Below are 18,475 nucleotides of genomic sequence, written 5' to 3' on the forward strand. Positions count from 1 at the left end.
TCTTCATGACTAGTTACCCAACATCTCTGCACCCCAACATCTTCATCCCCCAAGCGGAAATGAGAACACACCCCTCAACATAGAGATTTGTTCATGATAACAAAAGCACTTTGTCAGCTATAAACTGTAGACCAATTTAAAACGTCCTAGCAATAACAGACTAGGACACATCTGAGCAGGTTTTTCTCTAAATTACATGTGACCCATTGCTGTAAACATGTTCCTAAATGGTGTAGCGGTAAATGGCCCTTATGGCCAGACACATCTGGGTTCAAATCCTAACTCTGCCAACCCACAGGCCGTGTCACATAAGCTCTCGGAACCTCGGCTGGGTAATGTGTCAGGAGGATCCAAAACCGGACACGGGGAGTGTGTTCAGTTTAAGGGTGTCTGTGATGACAGTGGGATTAGTGGGAAGAGCTCAACCTGGAGGTCTTCATCCTTTCACAGAAGAACTTGATCTTCCCGCGCTTTCCATAAAGAGGAAACCACAGTCCCAACACCTAAGAAATTCCTTAGAAGTTCCGTGGCCAGTAGAGATGGCCTGGGGATGATGGGAGAGGCCCCTGCGGGGCAGTGGCCTTCACAGCCAGGGGCTTCCCCTCCTCTGGGGAGTTGTCAGGAGGTAGACTCATAGGTCCACCCTACCCAGAATTTCTAGCATAGCAGCCAGCCTTTTCTTGGCCTAAGAAATGCTGCTCCCCAGGTTGCCTCCCATCCCAACAGTGGGGCCCCCCCAAAGCTTACCTGGAAGGAAGGGGATGATTCTTTGCTTGGGGTCCTTCTGGCCACCTTCGATGGGAAACTTATCCAAAAGCTGCATCTGAGAAGCCAGACAGACAGAAGGACAGGATTCAGAAGACTGGAGCAGCCCTCGGAGTCCCTTCCCCACTCCACTCCGCGGCTTCAGGGCCCCACTGCCCTCGTATGGATGAGCGACACTTCAACCCCTCATTTCACAGACGATTAATAAACCACATGGGGCATGAGAGAGAGGAGGCCAGAACTCTCCACGCATCAAAGGGGCGTCTGAACGATCTCAAGGAGGCGTGGAGGCACAGGGGTGGGAGGGCGGGGGGGGGGGGTGGGGGGAAGTGGCTGAAGATGCCCCCTCATGAGGCCGCGGGAGAGCGGCAGGCTTTCAGGGCAGGCTGCAGGTGGGGTTTCCAGAGCCTTCCTCGGGCCCACCTTCCCTCACACATCATCTGCTGGGTGAGCCCTTTAGCCACAGGCCGTCTCACACCCTCCTGGGCCAGGACAGGGGAAGGCCCCACCTGATACTTCAGACAGACCACCCACCTTCCAGAACCACTCTGCAGAAACAGACCCAGATGTGATTTTAATTGTAAAACCAAACCCAGCCCACTGCCCCCGCTGCTGTAAGACCCCCTCCTCCATTTCCTACCTTCCCACCCTGAGATTGCTGCTGTTTTTCCAGGGACAGACCCACCGGAAGAGTTTCCAGGGTTCTGGAGGAACAACTCTTTTTTTTCTTCTGCTATTCTGGGCTGAAATTCTGTATAAGCTGGAAAAACACACAGGGGACAGGATGGACGAGGCCACGGCCCCTCTGTGTGTGGGTTAATCTCCCTTCCAAGGCACAGGCAGATGCAGGAGCAGAAGGGACAGGGCAGGATCTAGCCCAGCGGCCCCAGCTGTGTGACCCTGGCCAAGGCGTGGAAGCTTTCTCTGTAGGGCTCCAGGCACCTCCTTGCTCAAATGAGGAAGATCAGTCACATGATATCTAAAGTCCATTCCTTCCTTCAAATATTTATTGAGCACCTACTTGGAGCACTGAACACCAAGAAAATGGAAGTAAAGAAAAGCAGCAGGGGCACCTGGGTGGTTCAGTCCAGTTAAGTGTCTGCCTTCGTCTCAGGTCATGATCCCGGGGGGTCTTGGGATTGAGCCCCCCATGGGACTCCCTGCTCAGCGGGGGTCTGCTTCTCCCTCTACCTCTGCCCCTCCCCCTGCTCATGCTCTCACTCTCTCTCTCTCATAAATACATAAAATCTTTTTAAAAAGAAAGAAAGAAAAGCAACAAAGTCTCTGCTTTGGGGGAGTTTACATTCTAGTGGAGGCGGACAAACAGTAAACAAATAAATATGTACTAATAAAACCTATGAAGAAAAATGAAGTCGGGGAAGGCATTGGAGCAGAAAGTATAGTGTGCCGAGAAAGGACTCGGGAATCAGATGGCAATTCAGCAGAGACTACAGGAGGTGGGGAAACAAGCCTCAAGGAAGGCAGAAAATGCTCCAGCAGGGTAAACGGGAAATGCAAAAAGAGCCTGAAAAGGCCAGCGTGGCTGCTGTGGAGCAGAGTGCGCCAGGGCTGAGGTGCCAGGCAGTGAGATCCGAGACGTGGGCCAAATCTCGGGGAGGATGGCTTAGCTTTAGGTTCATGAGGCGTCTCCGCAGACGGAGGCGTCTACGCATGGAGGCTGGGACCAAAGTACCAGTTCTAGATTTCCTGGGTGTGTGTGCACCTGCGCGTATTCCCATCCCCACACCCCACCCACCTGACCCTAGCACACGATTTTAAGATCCTCTCTTGCACGATCATTATCCAACACGCACAGGCTATTTGCAGCCCACGCGTGAAGGGCGAGTCATTGTCGGATTCGATTCAAAACAAGGCAGAGACTGCACCGTTACTTTCACTTCCCAAGTACAGGCTGAAATTTAACAAAAGCTGGCTCATGAGTTTTCAAATCCTAATGTTGTCAGCCCATCTCTCAAACATTTAATAACTGCTTGCTTCGTGTAAATATACCCACTGGGCCATAACCCTATGAACTTGCGCTTAGGATATATTTTTTTAAATAATACATTTTCAAACAAATTCAACGCAGAATAGAACCCCCATTTTCACCTTTTCCCCATTTTTCTCACCTATATTCTGTTTCGTACATTATATTTCTGTATTACGTAAGAGCTCATGTTGACAGAGGGGGAAAACCAGAAACTGCAGAAGCCATGGTTGAACCAAAGGAGTAAGAATCACTCCTAACTCCTCCCCTAGAAAAAGTGATATTCATGTTTTGGGGGGTATACACCCTTTCCAGACATTCTTCCATGCATGTAAATAAAATGAGCTTCTCACACTATGTTATGAACAATTTTCCATGTCAATGAATCCTGCCATATTAGCACCCTCAGTTGGACATGGGATGTGTTTGGATGGGCTGCAATTTATTTAACCGTCCTACTGTTGGATATTTAGATTCTTCCGGACTTTCCTCTACTCTATACTACAGGACTAGAGCGGCCATCCCTGTCCATGCATCTACGCACACTTCCTTAATACTATTTCCATTTCTGTTTCATTCTGTTGGAATGTACACATATTTAGAGGCACCTTAAATCCTCTCTGGAAGAAGAAAGACTGAGGATAAATCAATGGCTAACTCAACATGTACAGGCTAGGCTTAGAGCAATGGCTCTAGAGAATTTCTGAGGAAGAGTACGGAGATGTCTGAGAAGAAAGCCAGGCCCACCGACGTGCCCCGCTGTGGATGGTCTGCCCTTATCAAACTGCCCTCGTCCTGGGGCACCTGCATTGCTCAATGGGTTCAGCACCTGACTTTGGATGAGGTCACGACCTCGGGGTCCTGGGATCGAGCCCCGCCTTGGGCTCCTCCTTGCTTAGCAGGGAGTCTGTTTCTCCCTCTCCCTCTGCCCCTCCCCTACTTGTGGGCGCGTGCACTCTCTCTGTCTCTCCCCAGCTCAAATAAATTTTTAAAAAATCTTAAAAACAAAACAAAACAACCATTTTTGTCCTGAAAGAGGGGGCCCAGCAGGGCCCAAAAAGCTGCAGGATTTAACCGAGCTAGGGCTCGAAGGAGTTAGGTTCCGCCTCCTACACTGCTCTTCCGACCCAGGGTCCTGACATTTTCACAAACAGTGCACCCGGAACGAGGGGCTCAGGGCAGGCAGGATTCAAACATTCATTCCTTTCCTCTAAAGACACTGGCTGTGTGCCTTCCAGACGCCAGGCCCTCCAGCAGATGCAAGAAATAAGTTAAATCTTACTCTTCACATCAAGGAGCTCACAGTCTAGCTGTACAATGGGGCTTCACACACAAATGGGGCACCAGCCAGCAGGTGAAAATGTAGGCTCTGATTCAGTAGATCCAGGCCAGGGCCCGAGAACATGCATTTCCACCAAGTTCCCAGGCAATGCTGGAACTGCTGGCCCACGGACCATACCCACCCCACAGCTCTAGACCCTGTCTATGTGACAGCCACTAGTCACAGGCGGCTGTCGAGCACTTGAAATGTAGTCTATCCAGGAGCAATGGATGGCTCAGTAGGTTAAAGCCTCTGCCTTCAGCTCAGGTCATGATCTCAGGGTCCTGGGATTGAGCCCCGCATCGGGCTCTCTGCTCCACGGAGAGCCTGCTTCGTCCTCTCTGTCTGCCTGTCTGCCTACTTGTGATCTCTGTCTGTCAAATAAATAAACAAAATCTTTTAAAAAGAAAATTTTTTTTAAATAAAAATTTTTAAAAAAAGAAAAAAAAGAAATGTGGTCTATCCAAGCTGAGATGTGTCGTCAGTGAAAAGTACGCACCAGGTCTCAAAGACTCAGTACGAGAAAAGTGTGAAACATCTCATTAACAAATTTCATATTGGCTGTATGTTGAAATGATAATGTTTTGGATCTATCAGGTTAAATAAAAATACTTTCAAAAATGATTTCACCTGTTTTCTTTGACGCTTTTAAGTGGCTGCTAGAAAATTTACAATTACATATGTGGTTCACATTGTATTTTTGTTGGAGAGGCTGTTCTAGGGCAAGACGACTGGCCAAGTGTCGTCCAAAGTCCACATATGCCAGAATCGTCTCTGGGAGTAGGGGGTGTTGTTAGTTACAAATGCAGTTTCCTGGGCCTCATGTGGAAGTTCGTGAAGTTTGGCTGTGGCGCTAGAGATAGACAAGCAAGTTCTGGAATGACCAGGAATGGCGAGGACATTACGAACAGGATCCTGAAGTTGCTGAAGGAGGTCAGGGAAGGCTTCCTGTAGGAGACAAGAGCAGCTCTGTCCTGGCAGGGACGGTCACATAAGCTGGACCTGCCCTGCCAAAGAGCGGTCTGAATTGCCTCAATGGGTTCATGTGTCCCCTGGAAGGCAGGGGTCATCTGATAGCCCCACAGATGTGAATTTTCCCTCAAAAGGCCTGCTGGAGGATGCCTTACAGCGGGCTTCTCTCCCACCTCCTCCTTCCGTAACAGATTTTCTTCTTCCCCCACTCGGACTTCGTCTGGGCCCTCCTGAGGCCAAGACAAGCCCATATGCTGAGAGTCCTGGGTCAATGGGTCCTCTCCAGAGCCATGAGTACCCAGCTGGCCTGCACTGCTCCTCCCCTGAACCCCCAGCCCTCAGAGGCTGAGAGCAGCCACACCTGTCACCTAATCCCACCAGCAGGGCCGAGCCCATGGAGCCTCAGCATCTGCCCTCCCTGTCATCCCCCAGGCCCACTGGCCGTGGGAGAAGGAAGCACCACTAACCTGCCTCTGGTGACATTTTCTCTGCCCATAGAAGAAAGAAAGCAAAGCCCTTGGCTCAGACTCCAGAGGAAACCAAGCCAAGGCGGCCCAAATGAGTTGACTCAGTATGTGGGGCTCGCAAAGCTGTGTGGTTCTGTGTCTTGGTGCAGACACCGCATGGCAGAGCGTGGGGCGCTGGGATAAACGTCTGGGGCCATGGGAGATCCCCAGTCCAAATGCTACCTGACCCAGGGAAGCGCGGCAAAGGGGTTCTGTAGCCTGGGTGGTGCTGAGTCTGCAGGGCTGGGTTTGAGCGATAAAACCTCACACGCAAGGTGGAGGGGGCTGTCATGCAGAGGCCTGCCCAGGCCCGGGGCGCGTGGGCAGGGAGGCAGGAAGGCCCTGCCCAGCCGGGAGTTCTGCTGCGGCCACCTTTTCAGGCAGGAAGTGGATTCCCCTGTCACTCCAACAAGGGCCTGACTCAGCTGGAAGAAAAGCAGGGCCCACTGCCAGGGTCCTTCTTAGAGAGAGAGGCATCTGGCTAATGGAGCCCTTTGCGGCCACATCAGAACTCCCGCGTGCGTGGAGGACGTGGGCTGTTTATCCAAGGGGTGGATAGTGTGAGAGATACACAGCAACTCAGCTCCAAGAGCCAGCCCAGCCAGAGAAAGCTGACTCGGCAGCTCTTCTTGGGCAGGGCTGAGCAGCAATAAACACGGAGGAGAGAGAAGGGCAGGCCCGAGCCCAGCTGGGGCACATGTGGAACCCAAGAGGCCACTCCTCACCCTTCTGAGAGGGTGGAGCTCCCAGCCACTCTCGCTTTGGGGCCCCAGCCCTCAAGCCTTAATCCTCGTCACCATTTCCAGCTCAGGAAGGAAGGGAACATTTCTACAAGAGGCGGGTTCCCTAACTCAGCCGTCCCCCTCAAAAAGATGCAAGACCATCCAGTGTGTCTGGGGATGATCAAGGGAAACCTCAGAACTGGTTTGTGCATTCTACCGACGGAGGGTGTACTGGTCCCTGGGTTAGAGCTTGGGGTCACAGCAAGGACCACAGAGGCAGAAAGGGGCAATAAATAACAATACAGGTGGCTTTTCTTAAAGTTCCCATTCTTTGTGGCCTGAAAAGCACTTCCCCCTTCCCTTCCTCCACCAATGGTCCTACCAAGTGTTATCTGCCCTGGGAACCTTTCTCTGACCATCCCAGACGGAGCTCAGCAGCCCTCCTAGTGTGTAATCCCCATTACAGTACTTCACGCAGTCTTTTGTGATTTTTTGGTCCAAGTTCATCTCATTGCTCAGGAGGAAGCACACTTACTTCCCCTTTGAACAGTTCTGGAGCCCCTTCTAGAAAATCAGTTCACAATAAACATAGAGCTTTATTCCTGGGCTCTCAATTCTGTACGTCTATCCTTCCAGCTGTACCACACCGTCTTGATTTCCGTAGCTTTGTAATAAGTGGTTTCCTCTTTAATAGACTTCATTCTTTAGAACAGTTTTAGATTTACAGCAAAATTGAACAGAAAGTTCAGAGAGCTCTCATACTCCCCTTGACCACACACACTCCTGGTCTCCTCCTATCACAGTCCCAGACCAGAGTGGTGTATTATGATAACTGATGAAACTACGTGGATACATTACTGTCCCCCAGAGTCCAAAGGGTCCATCAGGGTTCACTCTTGTTGTCCATTCTATGGGCTTGGACAAATTATAATGGCACATGTCATTATTATCTATCATACAGATTAGTTTCACTGCCCAGAAATCCTCTGTGCTCTGCCTCTCCATCCCCTTCTCCCCAGACCCTGGGAACCACTCATCTTTTTACTGTCTCCGTGGTTTCCCTTTTTCCAGAATGTCGTACAATTGGGATCACAAAATTGGCTTCCTTCACACACATGTAAGCTCCCTCCAAGTCTTTTCATGGCTTGACAGTTTGTTTTGGTTCTTGGTACTGAGTAATATTCCGATGCCTGGATTACACAGTTTATTTATCTATTCACCTACTGAAGGACATCTTGGTGGTTTCCAATTTTTTGTGATTATGAATGATGTTGCCACAAACATCCCTGTGCTGGTTTTTGTGTGGACCTAAGTCTTCTTTCTTTCTTTCTTTCTTTTTTTTTAAGATTTATTTATTTATTTGAAAGAGAGAGAGTAGGAGAGAGACAGAGGGAGAGAATCTTCAAGTAGACTTCCCGCTGAGGGAGGGGCCCAACACAGGGCTCAATCCCAGGACCCATGAGATCATGACCTTAGCCAAAACCAAGAGTCATACGCTCAACAAACTGAGCCACCAGCCACCCTGTGTGGGACACAAGCGTTCAGCTTATTTGGGTAAACACCAAGGAGGGTGACTGCTGAATTCTATAGAGAGAGTATGTTTGGTTTTATAAAAAACTGCTAACTGTCTTCAAAGTGACTGTACCATTTTGAGTTTCCACTAGCAATGAATGAGAATTTCCATTGTTGCGTACCCTCACAAGCATTTGGGTGTTCTCAGTATTTTGGATTTTCACCATTCTAATAGGTATGTAGTAGTATCATCTCATTGTGATTTTAATTTGCAATTCCCTAATGACATACAATGTCATATGCTTTTCATATGCTTATTTGTCATCTATCTTCCTTGGTGTGGTGCCTGCTCAGATCTCTGCCTATTCAGTAACCAGGTTGTACATTCTTGTTGTTTGTTGAGTTTTAAGAATTCTTTGTATATTTTGCATAACAGTCATTTATCAAATTTTTGCAAATATCTTTCCCAGTCTGTGGCTTGTCTTGTTATTCTCGATGTATTAAGTTTTGAAATCAGGAAATGTGAGTCCTCCAGCTTTGTTTTTCTTTTTCAGAAGTATTTTGGCTATTTTCAGTTCCTTGAATTTTCATATGAGTTTTGGGATCAGCTTCTCAATTTCTGCAAAGCCAGTTGGGATGTGGTAGGAATGCACGGGCAGAATCTGTAGATGGATTTGTGGAGTGCTGCTGTCTTAGCAACATTAAGTCCTTTAGTCCATGGACATGGGATGCCTCTCATTTGTTTAGTAGCATTTTGGTCTTATAGTCCTTTCTGTCTGATATCAGTATGGCCATTACAGCTCTTCTGTTATCTAGAGTAACATTTTAATTAGTTTAATGATTTTTTTCAGTATATTTTTTAGTTAGTTCTTCATGGTTCCCTAGGACATACAGTATATATCTTACCTTATCAGAACCTACTTTAGGTTTACACTAACTTAATTCCATTTATTACACTTTTTAGATGGAGAAACACTAATCCTATGTAACTATATTCTCTTTCTCTTTTTTGTATTATTATTTTTATACACATTATATTTAAATATGTTATGTTTAAATATGTAAATATGTTATAAATCCATAATTATTATGATTATTACAATAGCCCTAGACTGGGAGTTGGGGATAAGGGAGCCCTGGGTTGTGGGCTGCACACAGCAGAAGAGAACTTCACCATTTGCCGTATCTTTTCTTTTTTTAAAGATTTTATTTATTTATTTGTCAGAGATCCAAGTAGGTAGAGAGGCAGGCAGAGAGAGGTGGGGGAATGTGGGGCTCGATCCCAGGATCCTGGGATCATGGCCTGAGCAGAAAGCAGAGGCTTTAACCCACTGAGCCACCCAGGTGCCCCTCCATTTGCCATTTCAATTGTCCATTTGGGACAATTTCCAGAGACTTAAATTTTTTAAAAAAATTGTTTTCACCATTTTTGGTTGTTTCACTGGGAAGAGAGTCCAGAGAGGCCATGGCACAGCCATTCTAAAAGTAATCTCCTTTCATGGGTCCTTTCTGGGCCCCCATGCCAAAGCACCAGGCCAGTGCCAACTACTCACCTGGGACAGATGTCATCACAGTCTTGGTGTCTAGCGATTCTCAAAACTGGGCACAAACCTAACTTTCACATGAAGATATAAAAACAGCAGATTTTGAACCAGACAGCACCTCTAAAACAATTATTAGCAAATCATTTTGTGGGGAGGTTCAGCAGAACTCTCTGTTCAAATGAAATCTAATAATCGAACTTCATACATTAAAATTCTTAGAGTACAGAGAGCCTGTCATTCCAGAAAAACTTGTTCAAAAGACTATCCTTTTCCCACTGAATTACACTGACCCCTTTGTCAAAAGTCAATTAACTATACATGTGGGGGTCTACTACTTCTGGATTCCCAATGCTGTTCCGGTGGCAGATTTCTATATCCTGACACCAACACCATCCTTTCTTGATTACTACAGTTTTTTTGTTAAGTCTTACAGTCAAACTTCTTGGGGCACCGGGGTGGCTCAGTGGGTTGGGCCTCTGCCTTCAGCTCGGTTATAGTCTCAGGGTCCTGGGATCGAGTCCCTCATCGGGCTCTCTGCTCAGCAGAGTCTGCTTCCTCCTCTTTCTCTGCCTGCCTCTGCCTACTTGTGATCTCTCTCTCTCTGTCAAATAAATAAATAAAATCTTTTAAAAAAAAATTGAACTTCTTCTTTTCCAAAACTATTTTGGTCATTCTAGATTCTTCTAGATTTTCAAACATGTTTTAGAATAAACTGATTTATTTCTACAAAATAAATAAATCCCTTCTGGAATTTTTAAAATCGGAATTGCACAAACTCTATAGATCAACTTAGGGGGAAGAAGAGCTACTTAACAATATGGAGACTTCTATCCATGAATATGGTAAATCTTTCCATTTACTTAGATATTTCAGTTCCTTCAGCAATGTAGTATAATTTTCAATGCAGAGGTCTTGCACATCTTTCAGTAAATTCACTCCTAAATTTTAAAATTTCGTTTGTGATTTCTTTTTTGGACTCATAAACCCAAGAAACTCAATCAACTTCAAGTGCAAGTAACATAAAGAAACTACACCAACTCACATCATAAGCAGAGGACTCAAAATCAGTAATAAAGAGGAAATCTTAAAAACAGCCAGAGAAAAAAATATACTTTACATTCAGAGAAACAAAGATAATGATAGCAGCAGATTTCTTGTTGGCAAAAACACAAACCAGAAGACTGGGGAAAGGCTTGTGACATCTGTAGGGCCCCAAAGGCCTACTGTGACTACCATCAAGATTCTGCTCCATGTTTGGAAAGCTCAGTTGTGAGTGATTCAGCAGGTCCTACACAACCACATTATATACATCTCTTCACCTATCAGTTGGTGACCAAATAATTTATCGTCCACATTGGGGAATTTTGAGAGCAAAAGAGAGTGCTAGTAACGATTATGTCAAGATAAAAGGTGTAAAACAGGTTTCTAGGGCTGTGCTGGTAATGGGGTCCTGTGATTACCCTAACTGTGAGTTTCCAGCACCCAGCATAGGTCCTGGTATACAGAAGGTGATCAATATATGCTTGATAGTAAAAATAACATTCATTGAGAACACTGTTAGGCACTGTGCTAAGACTTTTCACATGGCCTATCTCATTAATTCCCATATCAACTCTTTGAAGTAGGTATTATTATTTTCTAGAGAAAGAAACCAACACAGAGAGAGATTAAATAATTTGCCCAAACTAGCAAGGTGTGGAACTGGGATTCAAACCCAGTTATTCTGGCTTCAAACCCTGGCCTCTCAACTACCATGGTCTGAATGAACAAATTCAGTGACAGAAAGAAAGAACACAGAAATTCTGCCAATTAGGGTTACATTATTATTAAAATTCATCAAGGTGTAAAAACAACACGTAAGCAGAAGACCTAGTCACGTAATTTACCACATTAATCAAATAAAGAAAAAAAAACTAAATGATCATTCTCATATAGGGAGATGAAGTATTTGCTAAAACTCAACATCAATTTATGATTTTTTTAATTTAACAAACAAAAAATAGGAGTACACTTTCTTAATCTGAAAATGTTTATCTACCCATAATAATCCCCAGGGAATGGACTCTGGGACAAAACAAGGAAGTTGCCCACTGTGACTACGTCTATCCATTACTGTACCAATGATCCTTGCCACGGTCCCTGCCAAGGCATTAACACAAGAAAAAGAAATGAGAGACTCAGAGTGAAAAAATAAAACCATCAGTATTCACAACCCATGACACTATATACAGAATCCAAGAGAACCTTCCAGAGATCCATACCTCTGGACTTCAGAAATTTCTAACACTCTTATTAAAAAGAAATTAATGGGGTGCCCGGGTGGCTCAGTCGGTTAAGCATCTGACTCTTGGTTTTGACTCAAGTCACAATCTCAGGGTCATGAGATTGAGCCCGGCATCAGGCTCCGCGGCAGAGTCTGGTCAAGATTCTCTCTGTCCCTCTCCCTCTGCCACTCTCCCAGCTCACACTCTCTAAATAAATAAGTAAACATATAAATAAATAAGTAAATAAAATCTTAAAAAAAACAATAGCCCCCAGAAGGTATAAGACACTAGGACTTAAAGGAAAAAAGGGATGAAAGAGCTCTGAAGGAGGAGGGTGGCGAGGGTTGCATGCCAGTGCGGATGTTGTTAGGGCCAATAAACTAGACGCTTCGAAGGGTTCAAACAGTCAATTTTATGGTGTGTATATTTTACCACAATTTTAAAAAATTGTAAGTTTTACGTTATGTATATTTTACCGTAATAAAAATAGAGAGACAAAAGATTTACAATACGGACAACCGGCAGAGCGTGGACATGATGAACTAGAGATGAATCATTGAAATTCTCTCCTTGTCTGCCCAGGAGTGGCCATGCAAAGTGCACAGAGCAGGGCCCTTGAGTCTAGAGCCTGGGCTCTGAACTGGACCAGCTGACAGAGGGACCCTCTGCAAGGTACTCATCCTTGTCTCTGCGCTGGGGAACACGACACAACTCAGGGGCAGACAGGAGGGCCCAGACAAGATGCTGTGGCAGACGGGTTCTGTAAGCAGAAAGAGGCCACGCAGGCATGAAGCGGGCTGGCCGTTGCTCAGAACGTTCCCAAGATGAGCTCAAGTTGAGGGAGCCGCAGCCAGGGAGAGAGCCAGGAGGCAGAGCGGACCCACCCACCCAGGCAAGGAGCTGCCCGTGTCGAATGCATTCGTTTGCTGAGGACGGGCCCATGCCAGGCTGAAGCCAAGACACAGGGCGCTGCAGCACACCCCAGCTTCGAGAGGGGCCCAACCCAGCTTCCAAAAGTCCTTAACAAGTTGAAGAAGTCTTCCTGGGCCATTTTCGGGAAAATAACGCAAACTTGAACCACCTCAAGTCCCTTCCCGGTCTAGCCTTTATCGGTGATGTGCCCTGCACCGCGTAAGTACATTTCCGAAAGAGTGTAAGTCAGGGCCCATGATCTGTTTGGGCGCTGGGAGAGCCACACGGGCACAAGGGATGGACCCAATGGTGTTAGAAGAGTGTCAGCCTGAGAGGTGTATAAAGGCTCAGAATGGGAGCTCGGGGCAGGGCGAGATGAGCGCTGCTGGGGTGAGCCAGCAGACAGACTTCTTGGAGGAGGACACAGCAGGGCAAAGCCTTCCAGGAAGGACAGGGAGGAAGGCAAATATGAAGGCTTGGCAGTGGGAGTGTCAGGATTTCTAGATGAAACAGTCAGACTGGAGTGAATGGACTTGTTTGTGAATCCCAGGAAACACTGTCGTGTGTCAGAGAGAGCGGTGGAGGCCCCAGATAACTTATTCCAGGGATCTGAGGATACAGGCTGACACCACTCCATGGGGCACTGGGCATCCACTAGGATCACTGGAAACGTGATGTGATGGAGAGTGTCATTTCCAGACCTCGAGGGTCGTGCCATAGGTCGTTGGAGACTCTGGGGTGGGGACGGCAGGTGTGACGCTCCAGAGGTCTGCTCGGGAAATAACACCCACCAAACCGCTGTCAACAGCAGCTGGGTCTGGCGACTTGTTGGCTTTGTTGTGAGTCTGAGATGAACACAACCCAGGACAGGAGGCTGGGGGTGCCACTGGAGTCCTTCATTCTTCCCAGCTGAAGACATTTTAAACGTGTATTTAAAGACCACCAGTCTGCAGGGAGCGCCACATCATCGGCCTCTCCAGGGAGCCCACACGTGTCAATGTCCAAGGTAAGCTCTCAGGAAGGTGCGGGCTTGGCCTCCTATGTACAAGGTCATTGGAACACACTCTCCAGCCAAGGTTCCTTGACTCCAATTCCCACTCTGCAAATCCTGCCCTGGGACCACTCCTATACTCCCAGAGCTGAAATCTCAAGACAAAGCAGACCCGGGATTTCATGAGTACCCCAGCCTCTACTCCTCCCTGCCCCCACCATGACCCACCATGCAGGGGCAAGTAACTAGCAGGAACCGCATGCTCAAAAAAAATCCACTGTATTGGTCCTCCCCTGCCTGCCTCTCCAGGCTGTTGTGTGAGTCAAGAAGAATTCAAATATTGAGCAATTACTATGCACTATCCACAAGGTAGGCGGGATTAGGCCTGTGTTTTATAGATGAGGAGACAGGTACACAGAGAAGGTAGGTAACTTGCTCAACAACACAGAGCAAAGGAGTAATGGAGGCGAGAGTCACCAGGCTTCCCAAAGCTATGCATTTCCCCCTTGGAGGCAGGACAGCACAGACAGGGTCTCCCCGGTACACAAAAGCCCCTTGCCCACACAGGATCCACACCACCACTGTTATGATTTATCTACTGTCTTTCTTTAGGTTCCTTTCTGGAAAGCTTGAGTGCTTAGTTGGATATTAGTTTCCTATTCCTGCTGTAAGAAATGACCACAACTTAGTAGCTTAAAGCAACATGAACTCCTTTTCTTAGAGTTCTGGGGGTCAGAAGGTCCACAGTGGGTCTTTAGGGGTTAAAACCAAGGTGTCAGCAGGACGGTTTCCTTCCCAAGATCCCAGGGAGAATCTGTTGCCTTGCCATCTGGAGCATCTAGAGGCCACCTGCATTCTTTGGCTTGTGGCCCCTCCCTTCATCTTCAAAGCACATTACTCCAAACTCTGCTCTGTTCTCACTGTTCCTTCTCTGGCTCTCCTGCCTCCCTCTTATAAGGACCCCTGTGATTACACTGGGCCCATCTGGATGACCTAGAATATTCTTCCCTTATTTTTTTTTAAAGATTTTATTTATCTGAGAGAGAGAGTAAGAAAGCGAGTGGGGTGAAGGTCAGAGGGAGTGAATCTCACACAGATTCCCCACTGAGCATGGAGCTCGACACAGGACTCAATCCCATGACCCTGAGATCATGACCTGAGCTGAAACCAACAGTCAGACTCCCAACTGACTGAGCCACCCAGGGGGTCCCATCTTCTCCCCTTCTTAAGATCCTTAATCACATCTGCAAAGTCCCTTTCACCATTTAAGGTAACAGTCACAAATTCTGGGGATTCGGATATGGATAACTTTGGGGGCCACTATTCATCCTAAGTCACATCCAAAGCAATAATGTCTGTAAAGTCATAAGCATCTGATGTGCGGGTGTGTGTGCTAAGTATTAGCTTAGGGATGCTGTACCACAGACGGAGTGGCTTCAACAACAAAGCTGTACTGTCTCGGTTCTGGAGGCTAGAAGTCCAAGATCAAGGTGTTGGTGGGGCCGTGTCCATGCTTCTCTCCTAGTTCCTGATGGTTTGCCAGCAATGCTTGGTGCTTCTTGGTTTGTGGGAGTATCAGTTCCATCTCCCCCTCCATCCTCACACAGTATCCTCCTATGTGCATGCCTAGGTCCAAATTTCTTCATTTTACAAGGACACCAGTCACTGGATCTCGGGGCCCACCCTACCACAGCATGACCTCATCTTAACTAGTTACATTGGCAACAACCCTATTTCCAAATAAGGCCACATTTGAGGTGCTGGGGACTAGGACTCCGGCCTATGAATTTGGGGGGACACACCAGCCTTCAACCCCTAACACCAACACACACTGAAACAATACATAATCATTGAAAGGTAAAAGGATTTGCTCACACACCGCCCCCAAAATTTCTTCCCAAATTCACAGTGGTACCTATACAACACTCTGGAAAATGTGAATCACAGTAACAAATGGTGCACAGCCAGTCAGATCCGGATTCAAATCGGTTTCCTCATCTGTAAAATGATGACAGTGACAGAGAGCCTGACGTGATGGAGACAAGGTGTGTAAAGCTCTGGGCACAGAGTTGGGCACAGACTGAGGGCCCCAGACACATTAGCTGTTCTTATCACTCTTGTCGTGGCACTAGTCGGGAGGGAAGGGTGCAGCCCCTGAGGTCAGGGAGGCAGCAGGGAGAGCTTGGGGACAGACAGGCCTGGCTGTGAGCATCTCGGGACCCCAGGGGAGCTGTCCAGCTGGTGTGCGTGGGCTGGGCTTGGGGAGGAGGCCTCTGGCTGTTCCCGGAGCTCATCAGGTGCGTAGGCGCTGCCTGGGACATGTTGGACATTAATGTGTGTGTGTGTGTTGGTGGGGGAGTAGGGCTGAGAGCCCAACACCAGCGGCAGGACACGCACACAGGAAAGAAAACAAAGACGAACAGGACGGCGCTAGCCCTGGAAGCCTCCTCAGGTCTAGAAGGTATCCAAACTGGTGGCTACTCTGTCTCCCCCTGGAACTTCCCAGTGGGCTCAGCCCACCCCCCATCCCCACCCCCCGCTGCCACCAGCCAATGCTGACCCACAGCCTTGTAAGAAAGAACAGTGAATGGGAGTCAAGAGAGGAGGATTCCAGTTCCGGGCTGCTGAGGCTTGTGGGGAACTAGGGCAGTTCAGACGAAATACCTGTCCTGTTCCATAGGTGCAGGGAAGATCCAAAGGGAAGACACACAAGAAAATGCTGCCAAATGCCAAATACGATTATTTCTACTTCACTTCTCGGAGCCTCAGTCTACTTGTCTATGAAATAGGGTCAAGTCTGTTTTTCTCCTCTTCGTGGGCCAAAGCAAAGTTGAACAGGGAAAATACATCTGCAAAGCCCTGTAACACAGGCCAGGCCCAGAGGGGACCATCAAAAGCAGTCGCTTCCCTCCATACTGCTTTCCTGTCATTAATACTCTAGCTAGTGACAGAATGCTTGAGGTCCCAAGTCAGAATTCCAAATCACTCCTTCCTAGTTAGGGGACCTTGACCAAGTCACCTAACCCCCCCCCCCCCCGGGACCCAATTTTCTCATTTGTAAGGTGGAGGTGGGTAAGAACAGCCAACCCATGGTGGTGTTTGGATTCAATGAGATAACACAGGTGAGCAGGTACTTGGCTCCCTGAAGGTGCCTGATGAATGGGGCCGATGCGTGGGGTCACCTTTTCCAAGGTGAAGAGAATCCAACACACCCTTCCTATCTCCGCTTCCTATGGCCCTTTCCGGGAAGCTGCTCAGGGTGATCAACCTGGCTATTCCGCCCTGTCAATGGCTGAAAGAAATTGACAGGCTTCACTTAAGGCTCTTGCACTTTGTCCCAACAGGAGACCATTCAGGCTCCCCTTGGCCAAGAGGGAAAGGGGTGATGGTAGGGCAGCTGACGCCCTGAAAAGCTGGGGGCTGCCAGGGCGGGGTCAGAGGGGTGGGATTCAGTCAGCTCTGAGTCCGGCTTCAGGCGGGTGGGATAGAGCTTTCCCTGGACTTGAGCCTGAGGCGTGGTTTCCTACTGCGGATCTGGAGCTTACTCCTGGCTCCTCCCAACCCCACAGTGTGTCAGCCTCTGGCTGCTTGTCACCCCCACTTTCCTCTGGTCCCCAGGAAAGTGCAGGGCTGGAGGAGCCCGGTGCCAGGGCTGGGACAGGGAGTACCGTGCAGTGTGAGGGGGCAGGGCTGCAGGGGTCTCCTGAGACTGAGAGGAAGAGCTTGGACTTCCTCCTCCAGGCAACAGGGAGCCCCGGAGGGTGCTGAGCAGAAGCAACCCTGTGGAAGTGGGATTCTAGAAAGATAAATCTGGCCAGTTCATGGGATGGAGCGGTGGTAAAAGAGACATCTGTGTGTGAGACAGACTGCCAAAGAAATCCGCCTCCCCACAGAGGATGAGGCCAGCCTAAGATGAGCCTGCCCACACTGGGGTGTGTGTGTATGTGTGTGTGTTTTCCTGGCTGAGGTCACCCTGTTCCCTTCTGCAGGGGATGGGGCCTCTATCTATCCCTTGGCCTCAGAAGAAACCCTCCTGAAGTTTCTAACCCCCATCCCCACCCCCAAGCTGCCAGACACCCCCCTCCCCCAACACCCACCTCCAGGGACCACGACAAAGTGAGAGGCCCTGAAGAAGGTGAAGAAGAAGAAAGAACATACTCCCACCTTCTGACTTACGTTCTTTCTGGCTGAACCACACACCCAACCCCAGTGTTTGTCAGTTCTTTTTCTGCTCATCTTCCCTCTAAGGGGCTCAGAACTGTGGGCCTCAAAGTGTCCTCCTAGCCACCATGGGATCAAATTCTGGCCAGAGTTGGACAAAGAAAGCATGTTCTTGGCAGAGAAGAAACCAAGGCAGACCTTTGGTGGTTCCAGACCCAGACTACTGTTTAAGGCAGTGAGATTCCAGAGCTGATCCCCAACACGCTCCCTTGATACAGTACTCTCTTGGAGAGAAGCCAAATGGGATGTTTTAATAAAAAATCCAGAGTCCTTCCCTTCCTCCATCACCTTCTCCAAGCTTCTCCTTCCCCCATTTTGTTGGAATACAAATGGGTCAGGGTACTTCCAGCCCCACCCTCATCCTTCCCCACCCCCATAAAGTCTGCGTGAAAGGAAAAAACAAAAGAGTAAGCTAAAGAAGGCTGGAGTTGCTGAGAAAAGTCCAGTTCTTTCCTAACACTTGCCCTGGTCAATATGGAACCCTGGCTTCCCAACAGCTCACTTCTCCTATGCTCGGAAGCACTGTTGGTCAGCACCAATGTTGGGTGGGTCATCCTAAAACTCAAGAAGGGTGCTGAAAGCTTCTTCATAGGTGCTTGAAGTCCCAGCGAGACCGTGGACTATCAGGTGGACCCAACAAAAGACAGGCAGACCCAGGGAGTCCTGGCCAGGAGCATTCTACACCCGGTGACTTGGTTAGGTCACCCACCCCATACTGCCAATTTCCTCCTCCATTAGAAACTTCACAAACAGCATAA

At 48.2% G+C, this 18,475-nt stretch overlaps 1 protein-coding gene across 3 annotated transcripts in view; it reads right to left on the minus strand.

Moving 5' to 3' along the window:
• SH3PXD2A (SH3 and PX domains 2A) overlaps positions 1-18,475 on the minus strand; it is a 231,778-nt gene that overhangs the window by 145,071 nt on the left and 68,232 nt on the right. For 2 of the 3 annotated variants that reach the window (XM_032313658.1, XM_032313656.1), the window contains exon 3: positions 748-823. In XM_032313658.1, coding sequence (XP_032169549.1) covers positions 748-823 — 76 coding nt within the window. Of the gene's footprint in view, positions 1-747; positions 824-1,405; positions 1,692-18,475 lie in introns of those variants that run through there. The other variant, XM_032313659.1, reaches the window with a different exon arrangement.

This window comes from Mustela erminea, chromosome 14 (genome assembly GCF_009829155.1).
Source record: "Mustela erminea isolate mMusErm1 chromosome 14, mMusErm1.Pri, whole genome shotgun sequence".
Lineage (NCBI taxonomy): Eukaryota > Metazoa > Chordata > Mammalia > Carnivora > Mustelidae > Mustela > Mustela erminea.